Source organism: Ambystoma mexicanum, chromosome 9 (genome assembly GCF_040938575.1).
Source record: "Ambystoma mexicanum isolate Mex_15411 chromosome 9, UKY_AmexF1_1, whole genome shotgun sequence".
In the NCBI taxonomy this organism is placed as follows: Eukaryota; Metazoa; Chordata; class Amphibia; order Caudata; family Ambystomatidae; genus Ambystoma; species Ambystoma mexicanum.
Genome location: NC_090931.1, coordinates 608,983,944 through 608,999,396, shown reverse-complemented (window position 1 = coordinate 608,999,396; position 15,453 = coordinate 608,983,944). Strand labels below are relative to the sequence as shown.

The 15,453-nt window shown below is 44.3% G+C and overlaps 1 protein-coding gene across 4 annotated transcripts in view; it reads left to right on the top strand.

Moving 5' to 3' along the window:
• The window catches only part of SLC6A4 (solute carrier family 6 member 4), a 438,254-nt gene that overhangs the window by 190,024 nt on the left and 232,777 nt on the right, over positions 1 to 15,453 (top strand). For all 4 annotated transcript variants that reach the window (XM_069615255.1, XM_069615253.1, XM_069615254.1 and 1 more), the window contains exons 3-6: positions 3,026 to 3,160; positions 8,737 to 8,956; positions 10,533 to 10,671; positions 13,154 to 13,288. In XM_069615255.1, coding sequence (XP_069471356.1) covers positions 3,026 to 3,160; positions 8,737 to 8,956; positions 10,533 to 10,671; positions 13,154 to 13,288 — 629 coding nt within the window. The remainder of the gene's footprint in view (positions 1 to 3,025; positions 3,161 to 8,736; positions 8,957 to 10,532; positions 10,672 to 13,153; positions 13,289 to 15,453) is intronic.

The window sequence follows — 15,453 nt, the reverse complement described above, 5'->3', positions numbered from 1 at the left end:
CTAAGAAGAACGTTAGGGGACGAATGCATCTTTACATCTGCTCAAATTATTAAGTGCAAAGAAGGATGAATTACAAAATATATGTTTTTGAGTTTTAATAAATATGTTTACCTACCTCCCATATGCCTTCAATGGGAACGGTGATTGGTTTTTAACACCCAAAGAAATAATTTTGCTACCAGCTTCCAAAAATCTGGTGTAATATACTCCAAGATCCAGATTGTATACTGTGGGTCCCGCTAGGGGACCTCATAATGGGACGGTATGGGGTTAACGGCACCGGCACCTTTACCGGCACCGTTAACCCCTTACCGCCATCCTGGTAATGAGGCCCTATGACAGAGAATGAGATAACCTGAGCTGTGTCTTTGGGTTGGTTGTTTTGGTTATATGTGCACCAGCACCTGAGAGATAATTGAGTCCCTTTACTATATACCTTCACTATATAGGAGATTATCGGCCCAGGATGTCTTGCCCAAAAGCGTGATCTGGAAAAAAGAATGAAAATAAAGGCAAGATGACTTTATCAAGTAAAGATTGCCTGCCTGTCCCCTTTTCCAATTCAGTGTATGGTGGAGGCACTAAGCAAGACATTTTGGAGAAGTTGAATTGCCAAGGACTTTAAGACCTAAAGTCCCAGCAACTGGGCAATAATGAAGGGCATCTAATGGAAAATGGGACGGTGAGCTTCTAATTCATGTACAGCACCCGATAGTACAAATAGGCAGAGAGGAAAAGAGGTGTTGTGATCTTTGCCTGAGGTCAGAGTCTCTACACTAATTACAATGATATGGATAAATAAAAAAGGCATAGAGAGGTGTGTGCATTCTGGGCAATCTGTTTTCATTGAATTGTTATGATATGTTATTTGTTTCTTTATTTCTATTATTTATTTATTACAGTGATTTGGTTTGCATCAAACTTTAGACTTTACAAAATACATTATATCATGCACTTAAAAAAGCAAAAATTATAAAAGTGATAAATTGCAAAAATTAGGGAAAGCTAATTTCCTAACATCGAACTTGCCCAGTACCAGTCTGTCTTCAATGACAATTCATAGTCTACAAAATGCTTAAAGAATAGTCTCCTATTTAACATCAATCTTGGGCAATCAATAAAAATGGTCTTCAGGTTTCACTAGAACTAATATTATAACAATAACAACAAATGCATAAAGCTTTCTCTCTACTCTTCTGGGCACCTAATATCTACTGTGTCGGAAATACATTGAAGTGAAATCACATTAAAAATCATGACTCAAATGTATCGGGAAAGTTGGACATATAAGGTTGTGCCTCACAAAACGTCAGAAAAAGTTTAGTAGATTGATCTAATAAATGTTTCCCTTTTAGATATCTAAAATGGCTCTTGCCAATGCCAATCAAAAACTTTTCTTTGAACTGCTTTCGAGAATAGTCCAGTGTCCAACTGCACAGAATATTTCAAAAACTAAAATCCAATTAATTGTAAATATGCTTCGCAGCCAGCTTTAAAATGAACAAGCATGCCTGTTTTCTTATTCCATGTGCCTAGTCCCATTTGTTAATAAATCATCTTTTGTGGCAGAAACCTAATTTCAACATAAAAGAGACGCTTTAATGCATACATCAGCAGAATAAAAAAAGTTGTACCTAGTTCCACCCTTATTGCATGCACAGGTAAACAGCATGGTAGATTCAAAAGCTTTCACCAAATTTGTCCTTCTAGTTTATCCATGCCTTATGCAGCCGTGGCTAACTCGTGATACTGTCAATACGATTGGAGCAATGTTTTCTTTAAAGAGCCCTATTAAGGGAAGTAAAGAATAACCCCCTTGATCGTTGTTAAATTTCCTGACAAGTGCTATTAGAAGCCAAATCCAGAGGTAAATTCTTTCTGCAACATTTCTTTCTGGCAAAGAGTTTGTGACAAAATCCCTCAAACTGGTAGCCTCGAACGTTTCTTCTAAAGGGGTATTATTAAGATTCCAAATGTAGCGTCTCTTAATTTTACACACTCTCATTACACAAGATTTACTGGGATTCAACATCAAATGATTTTCATTAGAGGATTTCCAAATTTCATCCAAGCTGCGCTGAAGACCTACCACAGTTTGGCAAAAGTACTATATAAATAACACATTGTTATTATATGTTTTATATACTGTACACATCACCAGGAGTGCGTGGGGCAGACATGCGTGCGTGAGGCGGACAGAACTGCGTGGGGCAGACAGGAGTGCGCCGGGCGGACTGGAGTGCGCGGGGCGGACTGGAGTGCGCGGGACGGACTGGAGTGCATGGGGCGGACTGGAGTGCTTAAGTGCGTCGAGCGAACTGGAGTGTGTGTAGCAGACTGGGATGCAGGGAACGGACTGGAGCGCATGGAACGGACTGGAGCGCATAGAATTGCGCAACGTATATACTATGGTTTGGATTGCAGGGAACGTTTGAAAGAGCATATAACCCATCATATCACACCACCACGCTTACTCTCTTCCTTACACCACCACTCAACTAGAACACAGAGATACTATGACACCATTCGGTATAACTGTTCTCATACCAACATCTGCCACACATTCCCCATCATTCTAAGTAAACACTGCTGGTTACACACCCTCGAGCCAAGCGTTCCCCTCAGGCCTAACACTGCCACATTCGGTCTGGATAAATCCTGCCAGAATGCACACATACTCCTGAGCTCTCAACCACCACACCTACCGCTAAGAAGCAGCTATGACACGAATACTGCACCAGCTGCACACATATCTGGTGCTCACACGCACCTTTGACTTTCTCTACTCTCTCTACTGATCCGAATTTCGGTTCCCAAGGGCGTTCAACCTACCAGCGCCTTCAGACCATACCAATGGTGTATAAGGCGCTATATAAATGCAAAATAACATAACATAACATAACCAATGTAGTGATCTTAAAGCACTGAGTTTAAGGTATTGTAGTGTTTCGCTGAATGTACTAAGCCTTCTCTCTGCTAGACCTATACCAGACACCTTTCTTTCTTTGTGTGTTTCTCCTTTTAGGGGCGTTCCTCATCCCTTACACCATTATGGCCATCTTTGGGGGAATACCCCTCTTCTACATGGAATTAGCCCTGGGCCAATATCACAGGAATGGATGTATCTCAATTTGGAGGAAAATCTGCCCTATATTCAAAGGTAAGGATTTAAGAATCTGTCCGGGAATTACTCTGTTCACTCTTATGTCACTGATTGAGTACTGGGCACGCCCACTTATAGGAATAATTTGCCACCTGGTGCCATTCTTTTTTCTTCGGGTGGGGATGTGAAAGGAGTTTGTGGTACTATTTCAGATGAAATTATCAGCCTATTCCCTCTGTTGCATTTGGCACTCTTAGCTAATTTGAAAGAATCAGGGGATTTGCATAGTGCACGTCTGTGTTTTTGCCTGGAGAGGTGTGTGGATGGATAGCTCTGAAAAGGTGACTTTCAAGTTGTTTTCTGAAGGCATGGTGGTTGGCGTTTGGAAGGAGGTTTGCAAATATTGCGCTTCATTGCCGGGAATGTGCTGGTGCTTGGACATCATTGCTAAATCCATGCAAATAAAATGCACAAAACCCACTCCAGACAAGGATGTGAAGAGTTAAATTTCTTTGTCAAGTGCCAGGTATCCGGGCACAAACACATTCAAATCCTAACACGAAGTGTGGGAAACACCTCACCTACCTGTGACCTCGCAGCTAAACTAACTCAAGTGAACCAGAAAACCTCAAGTGCAGTGCAAGTTGAGTCAGTCTAGTGTCCAAACGTCTCTACTAAATGGAGAGATTATGGTTCGGGAAGATGTCTCGCGCTCAAACCACGGGAAATCAATAGCATTTCCTAATACAAGTTCAATATCACTCAGAATTGGTTTTAACAAATTCAGGGTCACTCCAATGATCTGTTTCAGTGATAAATCACAAAAGTATTTTAATTCTTCTTCTTCTTTAATACGGCGGAAGTCACTTCTTCCGCCGTATGGAGCGGAGTATCCTTACAGCGGAAGAAGCGACTGGTTCAGGCATTGTCCAGGGATTGTGGAAGAAGGGATTGAGCCCTTTTATATGGCATTAGGTCACGCATGATATATGGAGCTTGAATTTCAAGTTGGATTATAAAATCAAGAATTTGGGCCATTCAATAATTTTCACTCCCAAACAAAGGACTGAAATATCAGGATAATTACTGCAGGAGTGAAATTGGAAGGATTTGATGACTAAGAGTGGTGAAAAATCGTGCGAAAATTCTGCAGAACCGATTCTCAAAGGGAGAGGGTATAGAGAAAACGCATGGGCCTTGAAAACGACCGGTGGTAGAAACACGTGTCGCCTGTTCACAATTTGAAGAATTAAAATACTTTTGTGATTTATCACAGAAACAGATCTTTGGAGTGACACTGAATTTGTTAAAACCAATTCTGAGTGACATTGAACTTGTATTAGGAAATGCTATTGATTTCCCGTGGTTTGAGCGCGAGATATCTTCCCTAACCATAATCTCTCTGTTAATTTGTTTCAAACTTTGTGGGAAGTTTGAGGGAATGGTACTACTCGCTGTCACCCTTTCGTTTAGCCATTTATTTTTGAAGATCTAATTCAAGAGTGGAAACTAGCGCATACGTAATAGAGCGATCCCACAACCTCAGTCTCTACTAAATGCATTATTTGTTTGGCATAATGGAGGAGTTTATGATGAGGAGGATGCAATGAGGATTATGGCTCTCAACGAGAAGTTCTTCTTGTCCTGCCTTGCCTTCTCCAGAGGTCACTCACAAAACCACCCTTTGCCCTACCTTCATCCAGTGTTCCCTGTGACCCTCTCTCTCCATTTGTCACCTACTCCTTGATGCATATCCTCTGTGTGTCCACACGGCTCCAGCCCTGAATCTCTGTAGAGAGTGTAGAGTGCTTAATATATGTGCTGTCACACACTCACAAACTATAAGTATCCTATAGCCCCACTGTCATACATGAACCTCTCTTTTGCCCAAATTCTCCTTGATAGATTGTCATTATGGGAGTCGGCAGTTAGGGCAACATAATGCAGTTTTAACCATGCCCGATATATTGTTTCTGGTACTGGGTGCAATGTGTGCTGGTGCAGGGTAGTGGCTATTTTTTATTTATTTTACATTTATAAAGCCCGCAGGAATTGAGGCGCTGTTACAGGAATTGTTTGTTTTTCTTAGTTGCGTAATTGTGTGTTTTTTTTTGTCTTAGTTACGAATTTATAACGTGCTTAAACACCCAGAGGTTTCTAAGCGTGGACCCGGGGATCGAACCTGTTGTTGCTTTGTGTCGTCTTGTTTCCAAGACGCGCACGCTGCCGCTGAGCTATCCTCCCGGGCTATGCCCCTAGCCGCCGTAATGTATACAGTGCAAAAGGGTTTACAGTAGCACAGTCTCGCAAGACCACTTTATGATTGTTACTATTCAAAAAGCAATTCTTATTGTAACATATATATTGCTAATGCTAAAACCAATTGCAATTGTAAATTCCTTTCATTCATGTTTACTGGTTAAATAACATGCTTGCTGAAGTACAGTGAAGAAAGAAGAGCTCAACAACAATTGTATTCTAGCTTCATGCAGCCAGCACGTGTTTCGACCATACCGGTCTTTCTCAAGGCAAGGAGGGTATTATTCGCGATATGTAACCGTTACCTTCAAAAGGAGTAATTTATTTTATTTATTTATTTTTACATTTATAACAGTGCCCCAAACCCTCAGGCATCAGGACGCTGGTTAAAGTAAGTGCGAAGTGAGTTAATATAAGTGAATGAGCATGCATAAGGTTGCAAACATATGGTGGATCTAGAGCACACACATTTTGTGGAGCCACGCCTCATGGTGGGGGAGGGCATCTGCCAGTGCATATAAATGCATGAGTTATAATATTAGAGTATGTACACAGTCTGGGAAAGCCATGCCCCTAGGTATGGGGTGGGCCGGGGTACATGCACTGCTTTCCTAGTGGATTCTAGGTTGTATGTTGTGTTGTGCCAAACGATTCCTATTGGTCTCAGGCTATACCCATTTCCATTATGTCAGTTGATGTGCCTGCTCCAGGCAATTTTAGCTTGATAATCATTTGTATCTCGGAAGCATTCATTCAGTTATATGTAGAGAGATGTCTTGCATCAGAAAGGCCGTGTTCAGTTTATCAGTGTCCTGAGTGCCAACCTAGAATCTACTAGGAAGGCAGTGCATTACTTCTTTTGAAGAAAACAGTTACATATTGCGAATAATACCACCTTTGCCTGGAGAAAGATCAAATGGATGAAAAACCTGTTGGCTGCATAGAGCTATAAAACAATTGTTATCAATCTCTTCTTTCTTCATTGCACTTAATGTGACAGGTCACTAAGTGTTGTCACTTCTCCCCTAGGGGGAGCATCCTCTCATGAGGCTAGGAAGGTGAGGACGCTACCAAATAGTCCCTTTAGGGGTGGTTTAATACTGGAGAACCTCATGGGGAGGGACTCCCGTTTTGGGGATAAGGAAGATCACCCGTGAGATAGATGGCTCAGCACCCAAATCCAAATCTACCTGAAACCTCTAACATTCCTGAACACCCCCGCTCTGACTGTCACAACCATGTGTTATTGCAATATCAGGACAGTTTCATCAACTGAGTCGAAGAGGATCATCCAAGATGAAAAAGGTAACATCATGTCAATTTCATCTACTGACACAAAGAAGATCATCCAAAAAGCAAAAGCCAACCCCAAAGCATGTACTGAGGAGAGGTGGCCCCAAGGAGCCATGAAGAGTGACTCATGAAAAGAGAGAAACCGTTCTAGTGCTCCTCGGGGGAGTGCTCACCAAAAAAACTTAAAATCCGATGAAGGACTCAGTGACTGAGAGAACCGTCCTGGAGGTTGCCCAGCCGAGAAGTGAAGCATCACGGGAGACTGTCCAGCAGGGGAGAATCAAAGGTGGAGCAGAGAACACTCAGAGAAGCCGATAGCACTCATCCTCTGGAGACGAGAAGCAGGCAACGAGACTCCTTTACCCAGTGGTGTGAAGCTAGTCGGGAACATGGCTCGAGGCTGAGAAGCGGTGGCGTGACCTGGAGAAGGTGGATCGCGTGGTCCTGCAACACCGCCTACACCACTGGCCAGACAATTGGGAACAAAGAACATGGAACAAGAGCTGCAGGGACAAGGAAGACCCGGGAAATGTTCCTGAATGAAACAAGACCCCAGGAAGAACTGGCAGAGCTTTACAAAGCCAACAGAGGCAATGGGTGTAACGCAGGAACCGGTAGGGGCACAAGACTTGAAAGTAAATGCAAGTCAATTGATAATTCTGAGTGCAAGTTAACTGAACTTGATGACACGAGTAATCTTCCTCATGGCAGTACTTGGTAGGACAGTGAAACAAGGGGGCCTGGCAAGAAGGTGATGTAAGAAAGGGGTGGAAACCCAAGCAAGATACGGGTCTGGAACCCGAAGCATATAACTGAACTTGATTGTATGAGTAATCTTCCTCGTGGCAGTACTTGGCAGGAGAGTGAACCAAGAGGGCCTGGTGACAAGGGGAAGCAAGAAAGGGTTTGGAGCCCAAGCAAGATAAGGGTCTGGGGCCCAAAGCATAAGCAAGCAAGCATCAGAGGGAGTCGCCCTCAAGACAGTGGCAGAGATAAATCCACTGGCCACCAGGGAACGGTCTGGGACCCTGTCCATCGTAATTAGCAGGAAAAAGGAACCCGCTGGTGATAGAAGAAGGGTCTGGTACCGCAACCAAGAGACATTAAAGCAAGTTACAAAGGCAAAATATAAATCAACCGGAAAGCTTGGAATATCAAGGAATACTAGGAGAAAGGAGTCTTCTCCTAGTAATAAAGCAGAAGCAGAAAGATGCTAAGAGAAGGGGGTCATCCCCCCCTTGCTTTGTGTATCAAGAGCAGACCAAGGGAAGGGAGGCATTCTCTTGGTCAAATTGGTGATGTCAGGGGAAGGGAGTAATTCCCACTGGTTTTGTTGTGCAGTATATTATTAAATACCAGGGGAAGGGAGTCATTACTCCCTGGTTCTTTTGGGGACGTGTTCAGAATCACACCAGGCCATGGGGGCCATTCTCCTGGAGAGAACATTGTATAAAGACTGTTTTGAAACCTGCAAACCAGGGGAAAGGAGTCATTCCCCCTGCTGCTTATGTTTGAAAGAACATTTTTGTTGAACAACAATCCAGAAACGGGAGAAAGGAGCAACTTGCATAAAAGAAGGAACGTTTTGTTAGTTTACTCTTTAGTTTTATAGTGTGAGGGATAGAAGTAGGTGTTGACACAGGCCAGTAGTTTATTCTTTGACAGACATCCTGATAGACCATTTTAGTATTCATTTTGAGGCAGGGAAATCGCTCTTAGAAGTTTGGGCTAGGGAGGACCTTGTTTCTAATTTTTATAATAAAAGTCTATGATCAAAAACATGCCACCTTTGTGTCAATCTTCTCCTTCCACACTCTTACATTAAGCAAGCATGTTATTTAACCAAGACACATAAATTAAAAGAATTAACAATCACAATTGGCCTTAGCCTTAGCTATATATATATGTTGCAATTGGCATTGCTTTTTAAATAGTAACAATCTTAAACTGGTCTTGTGCGACTGTGCTACTGTATGCAATGCACTGCATAAATTGACATTATGGTTGGAAGATATCATTTAACCTCACAAGCAGTGCTCCTTTGCCTCAGGGCTTCTAACTTTGGTTCTCAATCTCTCCAGGTATTGGCTATGCCATCTGCGTCATTGCGCTCTACATCGCCTTTTACTATAATACCATCATGGCCTGGGCACTGTACTACCTCTTGTCCTCCTTCACCAGCGAGCTTCCCTGGACCAGCTGCAACAATGCCTGGAACACGGAGAACTGCACCAACTACTTCTACAACTCCTCCGTAGCCTGGTCGGGCCACTCCATCTCGCCCGCCGAGGAATTTTATACGTAAGTGCATGTAAGTGCATGTAAGTGCATGTAAGTGGACGTGGAAATTTGAAAAGGGCAGGCAGCGCAGGCGGGGGGGAGACTGGGGGGGTGGGAAGACACTAAGGTAGTGACAGGGGGTGATTGACCATTGGACCAAGAAAGGGAGACACCGAGAGGGGACGAGGAGGTGAGAAGGGTGGTGAAAGAGGGGAAAGGATGTGGAGACTGGTAGAGGGGGAATCATTGAAAGCATTAGAGAAGGGGGAAATAGAGCTAGAGGCTAAAAAGGGATGAGAGGGGAGGATATTCAAATATTGAGAGTCAGAGAGACACAGAGAGATGGAAAGAAGGGAGACTGCGGTTAGATGGGGTGACTTGGGGGGCTGAATGGGAAAGGGGGTGTGTAGACATCACACAAAAACAAACAACACCCTCCTATGTTTGTAATTGCAAATCAATGTAAACTATCAATTTCAAGTACCCACTGTTAATAACACAATATTGATCAGTTAGATCATTTGTTGTATAAGGTATTTGATAAACAAAAAAGGGACATTTGAATAATTTTCCAGCCTCTGTGCAGAGTCTTTGCGACTACAACCAATAACAGACCATCTATAAAAGGAACATGTTCTTAAGAGTTTGTGGATGGAAATTCCCTTTGCCCTCCCGCGCCGGCAGCAACTCCACTAACCTACCTCCTTCCCTACCTCTTACAGTAAAACTAAATAAATACGACTCTTGATTCCTGCGCTATGACCAGTTCAATATTTTGAACTCTATTTGTCAACTCTTTCTTTTGAGTGACACACTATTCTGAACTATGCACACCTATTTTTAATAGGTAATAAGATACATTTGGAGAAGTGGAGATTGGGAGAGGAAACAACTGAGAGCGGGAAAGATTGCTTAAACGAAATGATAGCATGAGACAGAACCATGGTTGCTCTTCTTTCTCTCCCTCCTTTTGAGATATCGCCACTGTGATGTGTTCGTCTCTACGGTCTCTCCGAGCGCGCTCTCCTTTCTATACCTCCATGTGACATCTCTCTCCTCCTGGGTTCTCTCTATTTCCCATCTCTCCAAGTTCAGTCCCTCCCCTGTTTCTCTTCGAGATCTCTCTAATTCAAGCAGGCGAGATCTCGTATGGCCATAATATCTCTCGCTCTCCCTCTCTCTGTGAGATCTGTCTCCTTCTCATCTTCCCTTGTATTTCCCTCTCTGGGCTCTGTCAGTCCTCTACTGTGACTGCTCCCCTTTTCATTCTGCCTTTGGAGATGTCTCCATGCAAGGTGCCTTCTCCTCCACTAGCTGCATGGCCAGGGTGCAGCTCTCCCCACTGCAATCTCCATCCCTACCTCTGAGTCAAAGTGAGCTATTGGGGCCGGCTGATCGTTAAGGCCCAGTTCACCCGCTCCCTTGCTCAGTTCGTTCATATCCTGGGGCAGATGCTCTGAGCGGAAACATTGAAAGTCTTGTGCTGGGCAGTGCCACCCCACTTGTCAGTGAATGCTTACAGTCCAGTGTTTGCGTGAAGAAGAAGAAGACTTTTTTCGGCTCTAACCCCTTTCTGTGCCTTTCTCTCCCTTTGCAGGCGGCAGGTGCTTCAGGTGCACAGGTCCAGCGGCTTGCACGACCTGGGGGGCATCAGCTGGCAGCTCACCCTCTGTTTGCTCTTCATCTTCACCATCGTGTACTTCAGCATATGGAAGGGGGTGAAAACATCTGGCAAGGCAAGTACAGGGCTCGAATGACTGAGCACTCTTCATGTAAACAATGGAAAATGGATGCATCCATCATCCGGGAGGTGTGGGGGTTTGCAAAGTTTCTACTCAGGGCTGGTGTTTGTGTAAAGCAGGCGGACTCATTCGGCGACTGCATTCCTTGCTGCATTTTCCCGCTCCCTCCGCAGGAAGGCCCTTTCACAGAGATTGCCCAAGAAGCTGCACCACAAAGCAACCTCATGACCTTCCATTTAACTAATAGGGCAGATTGTTCCCAGGCAGTATTACTTAGATGTGCATGCAAGCTGCAGAGGCTGTATTACAAGTTCCCCAATGCGCCAGTAGATGTTGACGCATGCGCTCCTCTAACAGCCACTGCACACTTCTAATGAGCAGTTTGGTTTAGACTGCCCTTTAGGGGGTTGCATAAGGGCTGTCCTATCTTGTAAGGGCCCATGATGTTTGGGAAGATTGCCTTCAGCAATTTGTAGTGGTTATGATTAATTGTAAGTGTTTCTATCCATCACTGACTAACCTTTAAAACAAGATTTCTAATATTATGTACCCAATATTCTGCATACTTTGCAAAGGCTCCTTTATTGAACACAGAGCACTTAATCATTCGTTGAAAGACATCTATGTGCAAAGCAGTGCACACTGGTGTAAAACAGAGATGAAGTGGTACTAGGAAACCTGGGCTGAAATCACAGTGTTGCCACCAGATCAAATTGTGTGACTATGGCATTGTCATTTCAACTCATTTCCTTATTTTCCTAACATGCCAAATCTGGAAGAATGGCAAAATTCCTTTGCTAGCGCACGCAATAATAAACCTTCTTTTTAAATGGTGCAATATACTATAGAATTATACAATCATTTATGCAGATATTAAATTAATTAAATCATGTGTATAGCATTAATGGAAACTGTTTGCCTCCGGGCGCTGGTCTAAGAGCAATTGTGCATTTTGGGAATTGGTCAGGTGCATGTCATTTGGGAGAGTGTTCCCCATCTTAGGACCCAAAGCAAAAGGGCCTTGTACCCAGTCAAGGGTAATATGCCCTGCAGCCCTCCATGTACCAAGAACTACAGGCTGCAGTGTATACAGAAACCGACCCTTCTTTTTACTAAATATTGGAACAATGTGGCAGCAGCCAATCGGATCTAATAGAGAATCCTGTTTTGGTAAAGGTGTGCCTCACGAAATGGGACTGGATCGAGACCATTGATAGAACCAAAAGTTATTACCCACACTCCACCTTTCCTAAACTACATGAATCATTGGGTATGCACCCTAAATATTTGGAAAGATTTCCTAATCTGTATTTATTTGAACAATTCCTAAAATTGTGTTTGAATTAATTGCCCACAGGCGAGGTCCTGCATGTACGCCAGAGTTCTGACACTCAGAGGGATACATGTCAAATTTGGATAAAACAAGAAAACAAATCAACTTTAAAGCACATTATGATTGAGTGCTAAGGCCTGAGCGAACTTGGCCTAAAGTAGTTTGGTCGTTGTTTTCCTAAATCTGGTAATCCGATCTCAGATGATTATTGGGACTGTGACTTGAAATAGGTCTATTAAATTCTACATAATTTGATGTATTATATTTTAATCTTTTATGGGATTTAAAAATTGTGTTGTAAGTGTATTGCGAGTTTTATATTTGCCTTATGAATTTGTACTTTTTGAACTTTTATTGAAATGCCTTGTATATAACAATTTGTATTAACAATTTTTTTTATGTAAAAGGCAAAGTTTTGGTTGGAGCACAATAAAATCAAATACAAGATAAACCAAGTTCAAAGTGCTACATATAGAGTGTCCTCTACAAACCAAATTGTCTCCTGTGTGACAGTGGCATTTGTGAGCCACAGCCTTCTCCTTGCTAAAAGGTGAAATAAATGATGAACACTTTTCAGTGGCAAATTTATGTATACTTAATAATAGACCCATTATTCAGACTCTCCATCATCTGCCCTTATTGATTGGGAGCCTTGTTCGTCTAGTTCTGTTCATGCTTGTGTGCCACCTGCATGGATTCCTAGAGATGCCCCAGAGAGTCAATAAAGAAATCAAAGAAGCTGGGTGGAAATTGGAGAGGCAGCGTAGCGTACGTACGGAACGAGAGTGGCGCAAGCAGCGCGATCTGATGGCAAATATTCCCCTCGGGTTTGCTATGGATTGCTGTTCCTTTCCTGGAAATGTGAGATCCACCTGCTCAGTGGGCCTGTAGGAACCTAGGGCTGCATAAGGATGTGGGACCCCGGAGTTGAATGGAGACTTGGGGACCTGGGGTGGAATGCGGATGTGGGGTCCAGATCTGAATGAGGATGTGGGATCCCACAGCTGAGTGGTGATCTGGGTGAGACTCCTAGGGCTGTGTGGGGATGTCAGAACCTAGAGAGGATCCAGTGCCTGAAAGGGTTTGTGCCTTCCCAGAACTATGCCTGCCACAACCACTGTCTTCCTCTTTTCCCCCCAACAGGTGGTGTGGGTGACGGCTACATTCCCTTACATCATCCTCTTCATCTTACTCCTGCGTGGTGCCACGCTCCCTGGAGCCTGGAGAGGGGTGCTCTTCTACGTAAAGCCCGACTGGCAGAAACTCCTGTCTACCGAGGTGAGACGGCATTGCGCTGTAGCGTCCCAGATGGGACTTGGATGAAACACTGAAACTCCCAACACTGAAGCACAAGATGGTTCTGTACTTCTCAAATCCAAGATGATGCAGGCAGTGCACATCCTATGTCTGAGTTGCAACACAATAGGGCTGTGGTTTTCCATTTTCCGGGATGAGTTGTCACTGTAAAGTTCCATTGCAAAGCGTGGCATCCTTCTGCAGTTCCGTGTTCTGGGGTGACAGATTGTGCTGTACGGTTCCATTCCCTTATTGCAGAAATCCCTGTGGTTCAGTACTGCTGTCGGCTTGGCTGGGCTTCACTGTGCATCCCCAGCCAGGGATCCCCTGTGCTCTCCTGTTGAGGATTCCCTGCGGTTCCCTGTGCAGGATCTCCTGTTCTACCGCTGGGAGCACCATCCCTCTCTTTGCCCACAGCTGGGCTCCCATATTCTACACACACACTGTGCCTCAGTGCACTCCTGTTCAGGATTTACATGTGATCCCCAAAATTAACCCTTCTGTGATTTCCCAGTTCCCCTCTTGGCACAGATCTCTTGTGTGCACCCTGGCTCTATTGCTCTGCCCCCACCCTCCACCAGAGATCAACTGTGCTCCCCTGGTTTGGCATCTCTGTGCCTTCTCCACCCCTGGCAGAGCTGCTTTTCGATTACCTAGGCGTGGTTCCCCTAATGTCAGCCCAGGTGGGAACTCTTTTTTGCCGGCTGGCTGGACTCTCAGAATGTACCCTGCTGTGGTTCCCCTATGTTACCTGGCATGGTGTGATCTGTGCTTACTCTGGTAGTGATTTGCTGCAGTATTTAGCTTCTGGAGAAGGCTGCATGCTGACTTTCCCCTGACTAGAAAACCCCCCAAGTCTATCAAGCTTCAACACAAGGCCAGGGAGCATCAGCCCCAACATAAAAACACAGTTGCAGCCTCCACTTGCTTTGTTTAACTTTAAAGATGACTCCCCTTCCCTAATTGGCACGTAGGATACTGCTAATAGCCAGGAAAAACTCTGTGTGTAATCATCCTAAACCAAGGCGATTGTCTTCATTAACTTGATGGTACAATCATAAAAGAGAAAAACGAGACACAAATAAACAATTAGTGCTCGGCGAGAGACAATCAGATTGTTACACGCAATCTGATCGGCTCTCGCCGGGGCTTTACCCGACATATAATCTCTCGAAGCTTAAGCTTCCTTTACATCCCCGATGGTGGCGTGTGGCAGCCCCCTCAGCCAATGAGGAGGCTCGGAACAGGGTAATCCCCGCTCCGAGCCACCACAAGGCTGGAGGCTGCCATCCTTTCCCGCCGGGGATTCAGGTAAGTGTTTTCTCCCCTCCCCCAAAGCCCCCTCCCCAAACAATTCCCTCCCTGCCCTCCCAACCCCACTTACCTTCTTTTTGGTCTGTTTTCGAGAGCGAACATGCTGGGAACACTTCTGTCCCCAGCATGTCCGCTCCCGATGGCTGCCATGGAAAGGGAAAACGGACTCCGTTTTCCCTTCCCCGGCTGGCCTTGTTTTTGACATTTTTTTTCCATTTTTCTGTTCCGAAACGCTGCAGCGTTTCGGAACAGAAAAAGAATGCTATTAGTACCCTGGTCTTGCAGGCCGGGGTACTAATAGCAATAAGCCCCACGCCGCTGGGACTTTACTGAGTCAGGTAATGCCCCAGGGCCTTCGTTAAGGCCCTCGCTTCTCTCGGGCCTGTAACTACCCATAGTTACCTGACTCGGTTTTGCCCCCGCAGCGCGGGACTTATTGCTTAAGTAAACAAACGGGAAAGCAAAAAAGAAATAAAGCTAAAGTACAACAAATCACACGCAATATATCCTCATTGCTGAAGTGTATCCAACATTCCCCTCCGCGTCTGTTATTGTAGGCAACAGAATAACTTTGTTTTTAGATCTCTCTACTCATGACAGCAAATACTCTAAGTTTGCTCTGCCACTGTCCTAATCCTGGCAGTGAGGAATTCTTAATTTTTCTCAAAATATGGGCCTCATGAGGAGTATAGTGATGCCGTACCAAAGTAGTTTAGTGGAGTTACTGCCTCTTTACCGCACCACAATATCCTGAGTTTGTAGGGAAAGTGGCGGTAAGACTTCCAGAACTTAACTGGATGGTTCTTCTTCATGCTACCTTTGAGAAATGTTGT